Raw genomic sequence first — 19,611 nt, forward strand, 5'->3', positions numbered from 1 at the left:
TGGGGATCCTCAGGCCTGGGCATTTTCTTTGCCTGGGGATCCTCCAGTGTTTTCTTCTGTTGACTCTTTTTTTCTGCACTTGGACTCATTTATGGCAATGCCGATAGGGTCGCAGATGCTGCGTCCAAGATTCGCAGGTTGGTTCAGGGTAATCATAAAGTGGGAGATTTCTGCTCTCAATTTACACATTGGTCAATGGAGACATCCTGGAATGACTGGCTCTTTGCCAGGGATTTTCTAATCAGATTAGACACAGGATGGTTTACAGCCCTTCCCCAATGTCACTGGAGGAGGCAATGTTTGCTGTCCGTCTAGACAGATGTCTGAGGGATAAAGACACTTTAAGGCTATGTGCCCACGATGCAGAAATGCTCAGGATTTTTTCCTGAGCGTTTCTGCATCTCCCTGGCAGAAAAAAACACATGCGGATTGTACATGCGAATTGTACATGCAGATTGTACATGCGGATTGTACATGCATTTTCCTGCCAGGGACATGCGGATGTGAAGTGTTCTTCACTTGCATTTCCGCATGCGGGTTGACAAGCGCTTTCCAAGCGATTTTAGCATCACTTGGAAAGTGCTTGTCAACTTGGTCACACTATATAAATCCATGCAAACAGCATGGATTTATATACTGTGACCGTAAAAGAATGGTAAAAAATAAAAAAATAAATATATACTTACCCTCTGATGGCCCCCAGTGTCTTGCTTCCCTCCGTTCTCCCTTGCCGGCAGCGGTACACTGAAGGACCTGCCGAGGTCAGCGTCGCGTGACCTGTCACATGACTATGACGTTAGTGCAGGTCCTCCAGTCCATCGCGAACTGCCGGCATGCGAGGAGGAGCGCACCGCGGGCCGCCAGAAGGTAAGTATATATTTATTTTTTATTTTATTCTTTTTTTTACAGGTTCTATGGTACCCGGGTCCGGAGGAGAGTCTCCTGTCCTCCAGACCTGGGTACCATCCGCACATTGGAACGCATGGAATGCGCATCTACATATACAGTGATGCGTAATCCATGCGATCTAATGCAAGTCAATGGCAGCGAAAACGCAGCACTTCCGCAATATAATTGGTAGTGCTGCGTTTTTTTCCGCAATGATAATCCGCAGCAGAAATTTCCGCAGCATGTGCACAGCACATGCGGATTATCATTGGGGAACATGGCAGGCCTTCTACCAAGCGTTTTTTAAGCATTTCTGCAGCGTTCTTGCCGCTGCGGAAACGCTTAAAAAACGCACCGTGGGCACACAGCCTTAAGGCTGTGCCAATTACTACTTCTTCCTCTTTGGAAGATCCAGACGAACCTATGCAAATTGGTGCTTGCTGAGGTCCCAATGAGGGAACTGACCTGCTCATTTTTGTTTGTACTGTGGTCATTCTGGTCATGTTATGATTCAATGCTTCAAATATAAAAAAATCATTTCTTGAAAAAGAAAACAAATTTAAGGTGTAAAGATGCAGGTTCTAAGTGTCTGAAATGATCTCTCATGCATACAAACAGTTTTTTCCTACAAGTATGTGAAGACTGAAACTGGGTTTATTGTTACTTCCGCATTTGTAGATTCTGCTTCTGCCTTAAATCTCATTGACTGTGATTTCTCTATTAAATGTGGTTACATTATTTCTACACATTATTATCCCATTCAAGTTTCAGAAATTGGCAACTCTCCTCTCGCTCAAAGTCATGTTACATCTAAGGTCGAGAAAGTATGCATGAGAGTGAGCGTATTATACACAGAATTCATTTCATTAATGGTTTTCCTTGCTTACCTGCTAAACTAGTTTTAGGTATGCCCTAGTTTGTTAAACACAACCCTACCATTGATTGGGAGTCTTGTGAGATTAGGTCTTGGGGAAGTCCTTAGGTCTATCAAAGTCCTTAGCGTCCGTGAGATCTTATCTTCCAGGGTCCGTTCAAGATTTTGAGGATATGTTTTCTGAGACCAAGCATGAATTTCTTCCTCCATCGAGACTGTATGATTGCTCGATCAAATTCATACCTGGTGCCAAAATGCCAAAGTCTTGTCTGTTTACCCTCTCACTTCCCGAAAGAGATGCATGGAAAGAGTATATTTAAAAGAGTCAGGCCAAGGAGCATATACATCCATCCACCTCTCCAGTCACTGTGGGGTTTTTCTTTGTCAAGAAAAAAGATGGAGTTTTGCGTCCTTACCTGGATTTTAGGAAGATTATTAAGATCACGATCCGTAATCCTTATCCTTTGCCTTTTACACCTGACCTTTTTAGTCAACTAGAGGGAGCTAAATGGTTTTCTAAGCTTGATCTGAGGGTAGCATATAACCTCATATGCGTTTGGCATGGTGATAAATGGAAAACTGCCTTCAATACATCAGAGGGTCACTTTGAGAATTTGGTGATACCGTTCGGGTTGATGAATGCCCCGGCGGTTTTTCAGCACTTCATAAATGACAATTTTTGCCCTTTATAGGGTAGGTTTGTAGTTATATACGTGGATGACATATTGATTTACTCATATTTTCGTGAGCAGCATGAGGAGCATGTTTGACTAGTTCTTCAAATTCTTCATGACAATCATTTATTTGCCAAACTGGAGAAATGTCAATTTGAGGTGCAACAGATTCATTTTTTGGGTCATTTGATTTCGGCATCAGGATTTCAGATGGACTCCATTAAGGGGCAGGCTGTCCTAGGTTGCATGCAACCCACCAACCTTAAAGCGTTGCAGAGGTTTTTAGACTTTGCTAACTATTCCCGTAAGTTCATTAAGAATTTCTCAGTCATAGTTAAACCCCTTACTGATATGACCAAAAAGGGTACTGACTTCTCCTCCTGGTCTAATGAGGCTGTGAATGCTTTTGCTGCTCTGAAGACAGCCTTCTTGAAGGCCCCTGTTCTCAGTCAACCTGAGGTTGACTTGCCTTTTATAGTGGAGATAGACGCCTCTTCTGTTGGGATGGGTGCCATTCTGTTGCAAAAGAGAGATGGTTACCTTCATCCCTGTGCTTTTTTTTCTCTAAAATTTTCATAAACAGAGTCTAACTGATATTGGGGACCAAGAACTCTTGCAGTTAAGACAGCATTTGAGGAATGGAGTCAAGGGTTGGAGGAGGCTAGACATAAGGTAACGGTCTTTACTGATCAAAAAAGACTGCTGTATATTGACCCTGTGATGGTGTGCAAGAGGGCTTACCCCAAAGCAAGCTTTTTGAGCTGACCTTATTACGCACACATCTTCTCAACATAGTACATGATTCTGTGTTGGCCGGGCACCCGTGTTCTTCAACCATCTGGAGAGCTATAGCTAGGTCCTTTTGGTGGCAAAACACTCATAAAGATGTTGATGATTATGTCTGGAAGTGCAGAGTTTGTGCCAGAGCCAAAGCCTCTCGTCAAGCCCTGGTGGGTTTTCTCTTGCCTAACAAGATCCCATCTCAACCATAGACACACTTGTCCATGGACTCCGTTACTGATCTGCCTAGTTCGTGGGGTAATATGGTAGTGTGGGTGGTGGTGGACCGTTTCAGTAAAATGGTGCACTTGATCCACTGCAGAAATTGCATATGGCTAAAAGTCTGGCTGCATTGTTCATCTCGCACTTTGTTAAATTACATGGTGTTCCTAAGAAAATTCAGTTTTTGGACAGCTTCTGGCATGGTTTTTGCTCCAGAATAGATATTAAGCTTTTATTCTCCTCAGGTTACCACCCCGATACTAATGGTCAGACAGAGAGAATGCATGAAGATGATGAACAGTACTTAAGATGTTTTGTTTCATATAATCAGGAGGATTGGGTTGAATTTCTACCTCTTGCTGAGTTTGCTCTCAATAATCGCACCTCTACGGCTACTGGTACCTCGCCTTTTGTTTTGTTGTAGAGGTTTTCATCCTGTGTTTGGGAATTTTTCTGGGTTGCAGTCCTCTGTACCAAAGGAGAAATTTTCTTCAGGCTTGATTAAGGTACGGAAGGAGGTTGAAAAAGGTTTTCTAGTGACTTGTGACCGGTCGAGAGAACTAGTTACCATAGATGTAGGAGGGCTTCTAATTTCAGAGTAAGAAAAGTTGTGTGGTTATCCTCAAAAATGGACGTCTCAAAGTACCTTATAGAAGATTTTCTCCCAAGTTTGTTGGTTCATATAAGGTAATTAAAATCCTTAATGCTGTGACGTTCAAACTCCAGCTCCCGGTGGCATGAAAGATCAATAATTTCTTTCACTCCTCTCTACTTAAAAGGTTAAGTTAAAGGGTTAGTGCCCAGAGGACAACTCCTGGGTTAATGTGGAAGATCTGCATGTGAATCGTCTGATAAAAGAGTTCTGGCAGTGATATTGGAGAATGGGGATCTTGGCTGGTCCAGTGGCCCCTGGGGAGGAGTGGTACTGTCATGCCTTGGGATTCGATCCAATGGTTCTGCGCTCTTCTGTTGGCGTATCTGTCCGCTGAACCACAGCAGGTTCTGTCTCTGTCCGGGTGCTGATTACCTTTTGCCTTTGTCCATTCCTTTCGGGCAGCGGCTGTTTTTCATTTGTTTTCTAGCCTGTTCTATCACACTGCAGATGCTACTATTTAAACTTTCCCCCTGCTGGTCTTCTATGCTAGTGATCTAGGCCATTCAGATAAGTGTACTGCTTGAGTTTCTTTCTTATGCTGCACTCTCCCTTGGTTCCTTAGGAGGTACCCGATACACTCAACGATCTTTCAGGGAGCCTAGTCCGAGGTTAACTTCTCTAGTTTTACCTTCAAGGTTTATCCAGGTTGTGCTGGAGCCACTAGGACCTTTGTTACTGGATACTTTAGTCTGTAATGGAACCCGGTGGCGTTTGTGCAGTTTTTTCATAGTTAGATCTTTTAATCCCAAGTTTACTACCACGTGTGCATAACAGTATTCCTGTTTTGACCCTGGCTAATGTTTCTGACTGTTCTTGCGGATCTTGATTTTGTCCTTGATGTGACCTCTCAGCTCTGACCCTGTTTGACCACCTCTCTTGCCTCTGGATGGCAGCCCATCCATGGTAGCATTCCACTGGGTCCTATTATATAACTAGATCCCTGTACAGGAGTTAAAGGGTATTGGGATTTTTCTGGAACCTACCAGATGTAGTGGCTAGTACCAAGTTTGTCTGAGGCAGCCTTTTGAGCCAGTGGCCTCAGACAGACATTACAATTTCCTAATCTTTTACTAACAACATTTGGTTGGTTTACCTTAACGACAGTGGGCGTTGAACCTGGACATACATAAAGAAAGGGGATGTTGTGTCAGTGTTTAATTGTGGAATATATTCAAGAGTGAAGTAAACCTTTCTTAACCGTTCCTGAAAGTCAGAGATGTCACGCGAAAGATTAACGCGAGTCTTCTTGATCTTCTGCTGGATTCCTTTTGTTTTTACACAGTTAAGTGAGTTTAAATTTTTTAGCATTTACTTTTTTGTGTGTCATTTTGTTTCTCTGCGTTTAGTTGTTGTCTCCTCTGTGAAGTCTTTCATAAGCAATCCAAGGATTTGTAAGATTGGGCAATATATTCTGGAAGTAAATTGCCATTTGTTTTTTTCATTTCCCACAGCGCAGCTCGCTTAATGCAATTCTCTCCATTGAGTAATTATTTTGGAAGTACTAACATTAGAGGATTGTCTAGTTTAGAAAACTCATTTTGAAACATTGTCTTATGAAATCCTTACAGTTACTAGAGGAAAATCCCTCTTTCATAGCCCATATCTAACATATCCCAGAGTAAATCATCTCAATCTCAAGGAATAGGCTGGTCTGTATATTACACAAACATCACATCAATTCAAAGGTACTTTGTGTTGTGCTTGGTTTATCCTGGGGTGGGGCGGGCACTAGACTTGCCTGGTTTCACCTCAGATCACCGTTGCCCTTTGGTGGTCTCAGAGGGTCACTTTTAACAATAAGTGACTGTCCAAAGTGGACTACCCTTTTTACAATACATGTTTTAGAAGCGAACTGTGGAATATTGATGCAATTTATGGCTAATATGAAGCCTACCCATAGGTCCTATTGCCTTTTTTTTTACCCTAGATGTCACTTGTGATGGACCTGCAGAGACGCTTACTTTTGAGGAAGGGGAAGACGCCATACTACAAGTTAGTAGGAAATACACTCAGTTGTCTATTATCAATTGGAACTTTGAACAGCATATCATTGCGATCACAAGACCTGGACAACCATTAAAGCTGGAGAAGTATAGCTTCAAATATGCCGGAAGACTCTCCAGCTCCAGCGATGGCTCTTTAGTAATTTCAAGGTTGACCCCCACAGATGGACAGATCTACAGAGCTGAGCTGTTTGATGCGAACCGGAGTTATCTGTGTGTACAACTTTACGATGTCACAACTGATGGTAAGTTGTAAAGATTTGACAATGTCTAATTGTTATGGGACAAGACAACGTGTTTTCTGGAACATTTCCATAAGATGATGTGTATAATTTGTGAATGTTGCGTTGACTTGATCATGCATTAAATGGTCAATCATTGATGTCAATAGATATTCTGGATTATATTATGTGACCCAATTGACAACTATCAGACCTCAGGTAATTTTTTGGGATGGTCTTGACAGGGTCTTAAACTCATTGGACAACTTCGAAAAAATAAGGAAATATTGTATATGTTGATTCTTCTTATGAGTGATAAAAACTTTTTGATTTCAGATCGTCAACAATTCTAACCTTTGTTTCTTCCACTTGTAGCGCCTGGTGGAAATTCTCCGAGTGTTCGTAAGTAATTATTTATTTATATCACCAACAACTAGCAATGTGTAGAGATATAGTCATCATGTCAGTCCTTGTCCCCAGTAGGACTCAAAATCTAATTTTCCAAAAACAAGAACACATTTGCTCTCATTTAAATGGAAGCCAAATATTTTCTCAGTATGTTTTTGAAATGGTGGAAAAAAATGGAGAACCCAGAAAAATAAGAGAGAGATCATGGAGAGAATATGAAAACTCCATACAAATATTATTCTTGGTTAGTTTTGAACCTAGGAGCTGCTGACCTGCACTTCAAGGGCCATTGATAACTTTTGACCATGGATTAGTTTTAAGAAGAATGTGTCCTGCGAAAATAAAATATGTTTCATATGTTTGTGGTTACTTTATCCCCTTTCCGACATGTGCCGTACATGTACGGCACATGTCGTGTCTCTCCCTTTGGAGCGGGCTACGGTGATGAGCCTGCACCTTTCCGGGGACATGACTCCTGATCTCATAAGCCGCTGGTGTAATCGCGATCCACTCGCGACTGTTAACAGGTTAAATGCCGCTGTCAATCACTGATGGGAGCATTCTGCTGTTTGAGGCAACAGGACAGTCATCAAGGTGATGGAGTTACACAGACTATACAGTGGCATACAGTGGCACCCCTGGGTGCTACTAGGTACTAACCATACAAGGTTTTTTTGCCTAAAATGCAAAGGAAATGTGTCCTCTTTAACTGTAGTTCTTTTATTATTATTTATTATTATAGCGCCATTTATTCCATGGCACTTTACATGTGAAAAAGGGGGTATACATAGCAAAAAACACTTACAATAATCTTAACAGAACGAGTCAGCGACTGGTACAGTAGGAGAGAGGACCCTGCCCGCGAGGGTTCACAGTCTACAATGGATGGGTGAGGATACAGTAGGTGAGAGTAGAGCTGGTCGTGCAGCGATGTGGTGGAGTGGTGGTTACTGCAGGTTGTAGGCTTGTCTGAACAGGTGGGTCTTTAGGTTTCTTTTGAAGGTTTCCACGGTAAGCGAGAGTCTGATATGTTGAGGTAGAAAGTTCCAGAGTAGGGGGGATGCATGGGAGAAATCTTGTATGTGATTGTGGGAAGAGGAGATAAGAGGGGATTAGAGAAGGAGATCTTGTGAGGATCAGAGGTTACGTGCAGGTAAGTACCGGGAGACTAGGTCACAGATGTATGGGGGAGACAGGTTGTGGATGGCTTTGTATTCCAGGGTTAGGGTTTCGAACTGGAGTCTCTGGGCAATGGGGAGCCAGTGAAGTGATTGACAGAGGGGAGAGGCCGGGGAATAGCGGGGGGACAGGTGGATTAGTCGGGCAGCAGAGTTTAGGATAGATTGGAGGGGTGCGAGAGTGTTGGAAGGGAGGCCACAGAGCAGAGGTTGCAGTAGTCGAGGCAGGAGGTGATGAGAGCATGCACTAGTGTTTTTGCAGAGTCTTGGTTGAGGAATGTGCGGATCCAGGAGATATTTTTGAGTTGGAGTCGGCAGGAAGTGGAAAGGGCTTAGATATGTGGTTTGAAGGAGAGATCAGAGTCCAGGGTTACCCCGAGACAGCAAGCTTGTGGGACTGGGGAGAGCGGGCAGCCATTTACTTTGATGGATAGGTCAGATGGGGGTTGAGTGAGGTGGGGAAAGATGATGAATTCAGTTTTTTCCATGTTAAGTTTTAGAACTCTATCAGAGAAGAAGGATGAAATAGCGGACAGACATTGAGGGATTTTGGTTAGTAAGGAGTTGATATCGGGTCCAGAGAGGTAGATCTGTGTGTCATCAGCATAGAGGTGGTATTGAAAGTCATGAGACTCTATGAGCTGTCCCAGGCCAAAGGTGTAGATGAAGAAGAGCAGGAGTACTAGGACTGAGTCTTGGGGGACGTCGACAGATAGGGGGTGAGATGAGGAGGTGGTATGTGAGTGGGAGATGCTGAATGGCCGGTCTGTTATGTATGAGGAGATCCAAGATAGGGCCAAGTCTGTGATGCCAAGAGATGAGAGAGTCTGTAGTAAGAGGGAATGGTCGACTGTGTAGAAGGCAGATGACAGGTCCAGGAGGAGGAGAATGGAGCAGTGTCGCTTGAATTTGGCGGTTAGTAGGTCGTTGGGGACTTTAGTCAGGGCAGTTTCAGTGGAGTGATGCGATCGGAAGCATTGAGGCATAGGGGAGAAGGGATATGAGGACATAGCTAGTCGGAGAGGATGGCTCAAGGGAGGGCTTTTTGAGGATGTGTGTGATCGAGGCATGTTTGAAACATGAGGGGAACACACCGGTTGTTAGTGAAAGATTGAAGAGGTGGGATGAAGATTGTGGTAAGGTTAGGGATGAGGTGGGACGGGATTGGGTCAAGTTCACAGGTGGTGAGGTGGGATTTGGAGAGTAAAGACGAGACTTGATCTTCTGTAATGGTGTAGAAGTTGGGTTGGAGGAGGAGGGTTGAGTAGATATGAGGAGGGGCTGTGGGGACTTTAGGCAAAAGCTTTGTCTGATGTTGTCAATCTTCTGCTTGAAGAATGAGGCAAACTCTTCAGGTGAGATGAGAGGAGAGGGAGGAGGCACTGGGGGATGGAGGAGAGAATTGAAAGTGTTGAATAGTTGTTTAGGGTTGTGAAACAGGGGGGATATGAGAGGATATTCTTTTAGAGATCAATTTATCTTCAAATTGCTTAACTGTTCACAATAACAGTAATTTTGGCCAGGGGTGCAAGGGTCGATATTGACTTTTAGGATTTCTACTTCCTATAGGTGACACTAGAATTCTAGTCCTCTTCCTCTCTGAAGAGGCAATTTACACATTTAATTTCCCAGAGGAGCATGCATGGCGTATATAAGTCTCCTCACTCTGACATGCCAGGCCTGGCTTGTCACTCTTCACAAGAAGAAACTTTGCCCCTTAGACGAGAGGTGCCCAAACTTTTACATGTCACTGTACAGCAGCAAAAAAGCAGGGCATTTCTAATCTATACTATTTGGAAAGTTGCACATGAACCATAAAAAAATATCAGTGTAAAGGTGTCCATAGCCTTTTAATGCATTAATACATATTTTGAAGAGTCCTTAAGGCTTAAGAAACCACTCACAATGTACGGTGAGTAGTGAATATCTCCTAGGTTGTTGGCTAGGAGGAATAACATGATAAGTGTACCCATATTTGTGGAGTGTCATTTTGATAACCAGCTGATTGACTACGAGTTAGCTGCTAACTTTAACTTCGTAATATGGAGTCTCTGCGTTACAGAGAAAAAAGACGGCCACTAAAGTACATTAGAAATATCACAAAATATATCTTTATTGAAAAATTCATACACCATATCAAAACCAATTTCATATATTTACACAAGCGGTCCACAGTGTGGGAACATGATGCTGGGGACCAAAATTAAAAGAAATACCACATAAAATCATGTGACGCAGCGGCAGCAGATAGCTGGCCCATTTTTCAATATATGTATAATAATTAATCAATGACTTCAAAGAGACTAGAAACAAAGTATCTAAATTTACCTTATAAATGAATTACATTCATTTTTCAAGGTTTTAAACCGAAACGTGCGTCGGGGTGGCGTATACAGGTAATGATTGCATGAATGTAATTCGTTTGATTTATAGATGTCTTGAATACCAGTATATTGTAATATCAATGCATGAGTATCCTGGATAATATGACTTCAACTATCTATATGTGTGAACAATGGTGATGCGTTAACATTGTATCTATATAATGTGTGACACTTATAAGGTAAATTTAGATATTTTGTTTCTAGTCTCTTTGAAGTCATTGATTAATTATTATACATACATTGAAAAATGGGCCAGCTATCTGCTGCCGCTGCATCACATGATTTTATGCGGTATTTCTTTTAATTTTGGTCCCCAGCATCATGTTCCCACACTGTGGATCATTTGTGTAAATATATGAACTTGGTTTTGATATGGTGTATGAATTTTTCAATAAAGATACATTTTTTTTATATTTCTAATGGACTTTATGGCCGTCTTTTTTCTCTGCAACGCAGAGACTCCCTATTATTATACGTATGATGGTCCGTCCTGTCAATAGGTCATCTATGCAGTAGCATGGATCCATTTGGATCTTACATAGTTGTATTTTGTTTACTGCTTTGTTGTTGCAGCCATTCATTTGTAACTTTAACTTAGTGCACAGCTCTAAACAAATGTTCTATGTGACTAATTCAGAAAAAAAAAGAATGAAAATAACCCGTCCCCTCATCTCAATATTTTCCTAGCTCTTTCGGAGGCCTGCAGTCCCACTATACAAGTCTTGTATAAAGTTGGAGAAAATGTCATTTTGAGGCTTCCAAGTCATTCCAGAATTGCAAGTATATACTGGGACATTAACAACATTGATCATATAGTTACTACACAACCAGGCGGCATTATTTATCGCCAGAATTCCAGCTATAATGGTAAATTGTCTGTGACGAATGATGGATCCTTAAAGATATTTAATCTGACCACCAAAGATCAGCATGTCTACAGAGCAGACCATTTCAACCAACAATGGGTTCACCTATGTACCCAACATTATGATGTAAGAGTGAAAGGTAAGTCTTAAAAATCTACATTTTCCCTTATAATGACAAGGTTTATCTGGGCTCTCTATGTCTTGGGTGCATTACAGAGAATGCTTGTTTTTTGGTTATTTCCCAATGACACCTGCCTATTATGTTGACATCCTAATGTACATTGTGTGGTTACCTTCCAATGGCTTGTGGGCATCATGGTTATGGTGATCAGTTATTGTCCTATTTTCCTTCATCTCAGATTAAAATTTCTTGTGGGAGGCAAGAAAGCAGACACCATTGGAGATATCCTTAAATATTTTGAACCAATGGGATCAATAAACAAATCAACAAAACACATTTTCATAGCTTTTCTTTTTTCCTTCAGAAATCTTGTGGGAGACAAGAAAGCAGACACCATTGGTGTAGTTTTGCTCCAGATTAGGTATTAAGCCTTTGTTCTCGGGTTACCACCCCGAGACTAATGGTCAGATAGAGAGAATGAATCAAGAGGTTGAACAGTGCTTAAGATGTTTTATTTCATCAAATCAGGAGGATTGGGTTCAATTTCTATCTTTTGCTGAGCTTGCGCTCAATAATCGCACCTCTACAGCTGCCGGTACCTCACCGTTTGTTTTGTTGTGGAGGTTTTCATCCTGTGTTTGGGAATTTTTCTGGGTTGCCGTCCTCTGTACCAAAGGAAGAGAAATTTTCTTCACACTTGATTAAGGTATGGAGGAAGGTTGAAAAAGGTCTTCTAGTGACTTGTGACTGGGCGAGAGAACTGCTAACCAAAGACATAGGAGAGCTCCTATTTTTAGGGTAGGAGACGTTATGTGGTTATCCTCAAAAAATTAATGTCGCCAGCGATGCCTAGTCCTCAGGGCACTATTGAGATGGATTTAGAGGGGGATTAGTAGTTTAATGTAGAGCGATTTTTTTGTTCCAGAAGTGTCAGACGCCGGCTGCAGTACTTGGTTAAGTTGAAGGGTTACCGCCCAGAGGACAACTCCTGGGTTAATGTGAAAGATCTGCATGCGGGCCGTCTGATAAAAGAGTTCTGGCAGTGACATTGGGGAAGGGGGCTCTTGACATGTCTGGTGGCGCCACGTGGAAGGGTAGTACTGTCATGCTTTGGGGTTCGATCCAACGGTCCTGTGCTCTTCTGTTGGCATCTCTGTCTGCTGAGCCACAGCAGGTTCTGTCTCTGTCTGGGTGCTGATTACCTTTTGCGTTTGTCCACTCCTTTTGGACAGCAGTTGTTTTTCATTTGTTATCTAGCCTGTTCTATCACACTGCATGTGCTACTATTTAAACCTTCCCTGTACTGGTCTTCTATGCTCGTGATAGTCTTTAGTGGATTCTGCTTGAAGTTCAAGTCCTACTTCTGGGTATCTAGGCCATTCAGATAAGTGTATTGCTGGGGTTTCTTTCTTATGCTGCACTCTCTCTCGGTTCCTTAGGAGATACGTGATACACTCAACAACCTTTCAGGTAGTCAGGTCCGAGTTGGCTACTCTTGTTTTACCTTTAGGGTTTATCCAGGTTGCACTGGAGCCGCTAGGGCCTTCATTACTGGATACTTTAATCTGTACAGGAACCGGGTGGGGTTTGCACAGATTTTTCATAGTTAGATCCTTTAACCCCTTCACCCCGAAGCCTTTTTTCACCTTCCTGACAAGGCCAATTTTTTGAATTCTGACCAATGTCACTTTATGAGGCAATAACTCTGGAACGCTTCTACGGATCCCAGTGATTCTAAGATTTTTTTTTCATTACATATTGTACTTTATGATATTGTTAAAATTTATTTGATATGACTTACATTTATTTGTGAAAAAATCTGAAATTTGGTGAAAATTTTGAAAATTTTGCAATTTTAAAACTTTTAATCTTTATGCCTTTAAATCAGAGAGTCATGTCACACATGTCATGTCACGCAAAATCATTCATAAATAACATTTCCCACATGTCTACTTTACATCAGCACAATTAAAAGGGTTAAAAGTTGACCAGCGATTTCTTATTTTTACAACAAAATTTACAAAACAATTTTATTTAGGGACCACATCATATTTGAAGTGACTTTGAGGGGTCCATAAGACAGAAAATACCCCAAAGTGACACCATTCTAAAGACTGCACCCCTCAAGGTTCTCAAAACCACATTCAAGAAGTTTATTAACCCTTCAGGTGCTTCACAGGAATTAATAGAATGTGGAAGGAAAAAATAAACATTTAGATTTTTTTCACAAAAAATTTACTTGAGACCCATTTTTTTTTACTTTCACAAGCGCAACAGGAAAAAATGGACCCCAAAATTTGTTGTGCAACTTCTCCTGAGTACACAGATACCCAATATGTTGAGGAAAACTACTGTTTGGGTGCACAGCAGGGTTTGAAACTAAAGGAGCGCCGTTTGACTTTATGAATGTAAAATTTGTGGAATAATTAGCAGATGCCATGTCGCATTTGGAGTGCCCCTGATGTGCCTAAACAGTGGAAGCCCCCCACAAATGACTCCATTTTGGAAACTAGACCCCTTTGGTAACTTATCTAGATGTGTGGTGAGGGCCTTGAAACCCCAGGTGCTTCACAGATTTTTAAAACGTAGAACCGAGAAAATAAAAAAAATCTAACTTTTTCCACAAAAATTATCTTTTAGCCCCAATTTTTTTATTTTCACCAGGTTAACAGGAGAATATGGACCCCCAAAATTGTTGTGCAGTTTCTCCTGAGTATGCCAATACCCATATGTGGGTAAAAAACACTGTTTGGGTGCTCGGCAGGGTTCAGAAGGGAAGTAGCACTGTGTGACTTTTTGAACGCAAAATTGTCTGGAATCGAGATTGGATGCCATGTCGCATTTGGAGAGCCCCTGATGTGCCTAAACAGTGCAAACCCCAACAAGTGACCCCATTTTGGAAACTACACCCTGTCAAGGATTTTATCAAGGGGTATAGTGAACTTTTTTAACCGAGAGATACAACACAGAATTTGATAACATTAGGTCACCATATTGTATATGTTGTCATTAGTCTTGAGCACAAGTGCTCGCTACTTGAGTTTGCATTGGGTGCTCGGGTATGCATCATGTATCACGGGTGCTCGAGTGACATGCTTGAGTCCCCGTCCCGCATGTTTCACAATTGTTAGACACCCCCCAAAAAAACATGCGGGGATTGCTTGTGTATGGCAGGCAATCCCCGTGTGTTTTTTTCGGCTGTATAACAGTCGTGAAACATATGGGGCGGAGACTCAAGCATGTCCCGCGATACTCAGTGCATACCCAAGAACCCAATGCAAACTCAAGTAGTGAGTACTTGCACTCAACACTAGTCACCATATCGTCATCATTTTTTTCTCTTTACTTTTAAAAAAATCCCAACCCCAAGACAACCCTAACCCTAACACAGCCCTAATCCTAATCCTAACACAACCCTAACCCTATCACAACTCTAAATCTAAAACAACCCTAATCCTAATCCTAAAACAACCCTAACCCTAATCCTAACCCTAATACAACCCTAACACAACCCTAATCCTAACCGTATCACAACCCTAACCCTATCGCAACCTTAACCCTATCACAACCCTAAATCTAACACAACCCTAACCCTAATCCCAACACAACCCTAACCCTATCACAACTCTAACCCAATTGCAACCCTAAATCTAACACAACCCTAACTATAACCCTAATCCTAACCCTAACACAACCCTAACCCTAACAGAACCTTAACCCTATCCCGAGAGATCCATTCATTATAATAAGGCATATAAGTGATTAGACGACTTTATTCTGCAGGCCATTGTGATTACAGTGATACCAGATTTATGTCAGGTTTTTATGTTTGGTAGCTGTCACAAACTAAAAGACGCTTTTTATTGTAAAAAACAGTTTTTGTATCCACATATTTTGATAGCTATAGTTTTTCCATATTTCTGCCGACATAGTCATGTGATGGCTTGTTTTTTGCGGGACGGGTTCACATTTTTATTGGTACCATTTTCGGGCAAACAGACATTTTTTGATCGCTTTCTATTTTGTATTTTGGATGGTAGAATGAACAAAAAACAGCAATTCAGGAATTGTTTTTTGGGGATTTTTTTTACGCCATTCTGCGTGTGGTAAAATTGATAAGGCAGCATTATTCTTCGGGTCAGTACAATTACAGCGATACTACATTTTCATTTTTTTTATGTTTTGCTGCTTTTTTGTTTATTTTTTTACACAGATGTCAATATTTTTTCTTTTTTTTTTGTTCTTTATTTTGTGATTATTTTTTTTTGATTTTTACAATTTTTATTAACTTTTTTATTACTTTTTCACATTGTCCCAGGATGGGACATCAACTTTACACAGGCAAATCAGTCATCTGATGCTCTGCTGTGCATCAGATCAGCGTCGGACAGGCAGGAAGGAGGAGTCCCGCAGAGCAGTACACATACGGCGCATGTCGGGAAGGGATTAACCCAGAGTTTCCTACCACGTGTGCATAACAGTATTCCTGTTTTGACCCCGGCTAATGTTTCTGACTGTTCTTACGGATCTTGATTTTGTCCTTGACCTCTCAGCTCTGACCCTGTTTGACCACCTCTCTTGCCTCTGGATGGCGGCTCATCCATGGTAGCATTCCACTGGGTCCTTTTATACAACTAGATCCCTGTACAGGAGTTAAAGGGTATTGGGATTTTTCTGGAACCTACCAGATGTAGTGGCTAGTACCAAGTCTGTCTGAGGCAGCCTTTTGAGCCAGTGGCCTCAGACAGACGTTACAATTTCCTAATCTTTTACTAACAACATTTGGTTGGTTTACCTTAACGACAGTGGGCGTTGAAACTGGATATATAGAAAAGGGGGATGTTGTGTCAGTGTTTAGTTGTGGAATATATTCAAGAGGGAAGTAAACCTTCCTCAACCATTCCTGGACGCCAGAGATGTCACAAGAAAGATTAACGCGAGTCTTCTTCTTCTTCTTCTGTTGGATTTCATTTGTTTTAACACAGTTAAGTGAGTTTCAATTTTTTAAGCATTTACTTTTTTGTGTGTCATTTTGTTTCTGTTTTTAGTTGTTGTCTCCTCTGTGAAGTCTTTCACAAGCCATCCAAGAATTTGTAAGATTGGGCAAAGTCAACAACCAGCTCTTACAAATTTAAGCACATATGTTGTTTTAGAGAAAAAGTTGGTAGTGCGACATCCACTTGTCACATGTATGTTTGAGTAATATATTCTGGAAGTAAATTACCATTTCTTTTTTTTCCTTTCCCAAAGCGCAGCTCGCTTAAAGAAGTTGTCCATCACTTTATATGAACCCCCAAACGTATCCCCCCGGGGCCCAGAAGTGTTTTTGTAAATACCTTGTGGTGCCGTTTCTGCCTCTGAACTGCGCTATTGCTGGCCGCTCAGGGGCATCACGTCACCCGTCACTGATGTCACGTCAAGAGTGGCGTGACATCAGTGATGCGCTCCCCGCGGTGGATGCTGGGCTGTGGGCAGGGTTACCCCGTGCGTCACACCCAGCATCCACCACGCGCTTTCCCAGTGAATGAGGAGAGGGAGCGTGCGCGGTGGATGCCAGGTGTGATGTACTGGGTAAGCCCGTCCACGGCCCAGCGTCCACCATAGAACGCAAAAGTGAGTACCCCCTGCTACAACCATGTGGGCAGGGTTACCCCATGCGTCACACCCAGCATCCACCACGCGCTTTCCCAGTGAATGAGGAGAGGGAGTGTGCGGGGTGGATGCCAGGTGTGATGTACTGGGTAAGCCCGTCCACCGCCCAGCGTCCACCATAGAACGCAAAAGTGAGTACCCCCTGCTACAACCAGAACTTGATGTGACATCAGCGGATGTCAGAGCCGGCTGCAGCCGGGGGTCACGTGATGCCTGTGAATGGCCAGAGATAGCGCCGATAACAGGCAGAAAAGGCACACAAGGTATTTAGAGAAACACTTATGAGCCCTGGGGGAATACATTGGGGGATCATATAAAGTAGTGGACAAGCCCTTTAATGCAATTCTCTCCATTGAGTAATTATTTTGGAAGTACTAACATTAGAGGATTGTCTAGTTTAGAAAACTAATTTTCAAACATTGTGTTATGAAATCCTTACAGTTACTAGAGGAAAATCCCACTTTCATAGCCCATATCTAACATATCCCAGAGTAAATCATCTCAATCTCAAGGAATAGGCTGGTCCGTATATTACACGAACATTGCATCAATTCAAAGGTACTCTGTGTTGTGCTTGGTTTATCCTGGGGTGGGGCGGGCACCAGGCATGCCTAGTTTCACCTCAGATCACCGTTGTCTTTTGGTGGTCTCAGAGGGTCACTTTTAACAATAAGCGACTGTCCAAAGTGGACTACCCTTTTTACAATACATGTTTTAGAAGCGAACTGTGGACTATTGGTGCAATTTATGGCTAATATAAACCTACCCATAGGTCCTATTGCCTTTTTTTTACCCTAGATGTCACCTGTGATGGACCTGCAGAGACACTTACTTTTGATGAAGGGGAAGACGCCATACTACAAGTTAGTAGGAAATACACTCAGTTATCTAATATCAATTGGAACTTTGAACAGCATATCATTGCGATCACAAGACCTGGACAACCATTAAAGCTGGAGAAGTATAGCTACAAATATGCCGGAAGACTCTCCAGCTCCAGCGATGGCTCTTTAGTAATTTCAAGGTTGACCCCCACAGATGGACAGATCTACAGAGCTGAGATGTTTGATGCGAACCGGAGTTATCTGTGTGTACAACTTTACGATGTCACAACTGATGGTAATTTGTAAAGATTTGACAATGTCTAATTGTTATGGGACAAGACAATGTCTTTTCTGGAACATTTCCATAAGATGATGTGTATAATTTGTGAATGTTGCGTTGACTTGATCATGCATTAAATGGTCAATCATTGATGTCAATAGACATTCTGGATTATATTATGTGACCCAATTGACAACTATCAGACTTCAGGTAATTTTTTGGGATGGTCTTGACAGGGTCTTAAACTAATTGGACAACTTTGAAAATTAAGGAAATATAGTATATGTTGATTCTTCTTATGTATTTATTTATTTTACTCACTTATATAGCGCCATTAACTCCACAGCGCTTTACAGACATTATCAGCACTGTCCCCATTGGGGCTCACAATCTACATTCCCTATCAGTATGCCTTTGGAATGTGGGAGAAAACCGGAGAACCCGGAGGAAACCCACGCAAACACGGGGAGAACATACAAACTCCTTGTAGATGTTGTCCTTGGTGGGATTTGAACCCAGGACCCAGAGCTGCAAGGCTGCAGTGCTAACCACTGAGCCACCATACAGTGCTAACCACTGAGCCACCGTGCTGCCCAGTATGATAAAAACTTTTTGGTTTCAGATTGTCAACAATTCTAACCTTTGTTTCTTCCGCTTGTAGCGCCTGGTGGAAATTCTCCGAGTGTTCGTAAGTAATTATTTATTTATATCACCAACAGCTAGCAATGTGTAGAGATATAGTCATCATGTCAGTCCTTGTCCCCAGTCAGACTCAAAATCAAATATTCCAAAAACATGAACACATTTGCTCTCATTTAAATGGAAGCCAAATATTTTCTCAGTATGTTTTTGAAATGGTGGAAAAAAATGGAGAACCCAGAAAAATAAGAGAGAGATCATGGGGGTAATAAGTAAATACTCCATGTAACGGGTCTGGGAGGCGGAACCTCTGAGCTACTATACAAGGGGGCGGTCCTTGTAAGGGAGCGGGTGGCGACCAGGGAAGACGGGCAGGCAGTCACAGCAGGTGACTGGGACAGTCTCTGGGTGAACGGACAGGAGATCACGGCAAGTGACCGGGGCAGTCTCTGGATGAACGGGCAGGAGGTCACGGCAAGTGACCGGGGCAGTCTCTGGATGAACGGGCAGGAGGTCACGGCAAGTGACCGGGGCAGTCTCTGGATGAACGGGCAGGAGGTCACGGCAAGTGACCGGGGCAGTCTCTGGATGAACGGGCAGGAGGTCACGGCAAGTGACCGGGGCAGTCTCTGGATGAACGGGCAGGAGGTCACGGCAAGTGACCGGGGCAGTCTCTGGATGAACGGGCAGGAGGTCACGGCAAGTGACCGGGGCAGTCTCTGGGTAAAGGGTTGGTACGACCTGTGACGGCTGAGCCTCCAGGTAGGCTAGCAGGCAGATGGTAGACGCGAGCTCCCAGGTGAGCAGGTGAGAGTCACTGGATAAGCGGGTGGTCACAGCATGTGACGGCGGAGCCTCCAGGTAGACCAACAGACAGGCAGCAGATGAGCGCTCCAGGTGAGCGGGCAGGAGTCTCTGGACAGGCGGGTGGTCACAGCACGT

General features: G+C 42.6%; 1 protein-coding gene across 1 annotated transcript; it reads left to right on the plus strand.

The window, feature by feature from the left end:
- The first annotated feature begins 5,242 nt into the window (after positions 1–5,242).
- Positions 5,243–18,113, plus strand: LOC141153987 (uncharacterized). The gene is made up of 5 exons (XM_073639336.1): positions 5,243–5,379; positions 6,021–6,341; positions 6,693–6,719; positions 10,975–11,292; positions 17,725–18,113. Exons 1-5 carry the CDS (start codon positions 5,310–5,312, stop codon positions 18,054–18,056), a joined length of 1,068 nt encoding a protein of 355 aa, XP_073495437.1. The 5' UTR covers positions 5,243–5,309; the 3' UTR covers positions 18,057–18,113.
- Positions 18,114–19,611: the final 1,498 nt, after the last annotated feature.

The sequence above is a fragment of the Phyllobates terribilis genome, unplaced genomic scaffold (genome assembly GCF_046119375.1).
Source record: "Phyllobates terribilis strain yellow unplaced genomic scaffold, ASM4611937v1 Scaffold_7__3_contigs__length_470593459, whole genome shotgun sequence".
NCBI classification, from domain to species: domain Eukaryota; kingdom Metazoa; phylum Chordata; class Amphibia; order Anura; family Dendrobatidae; genus Phyllobates; species Phyllobates terribilis.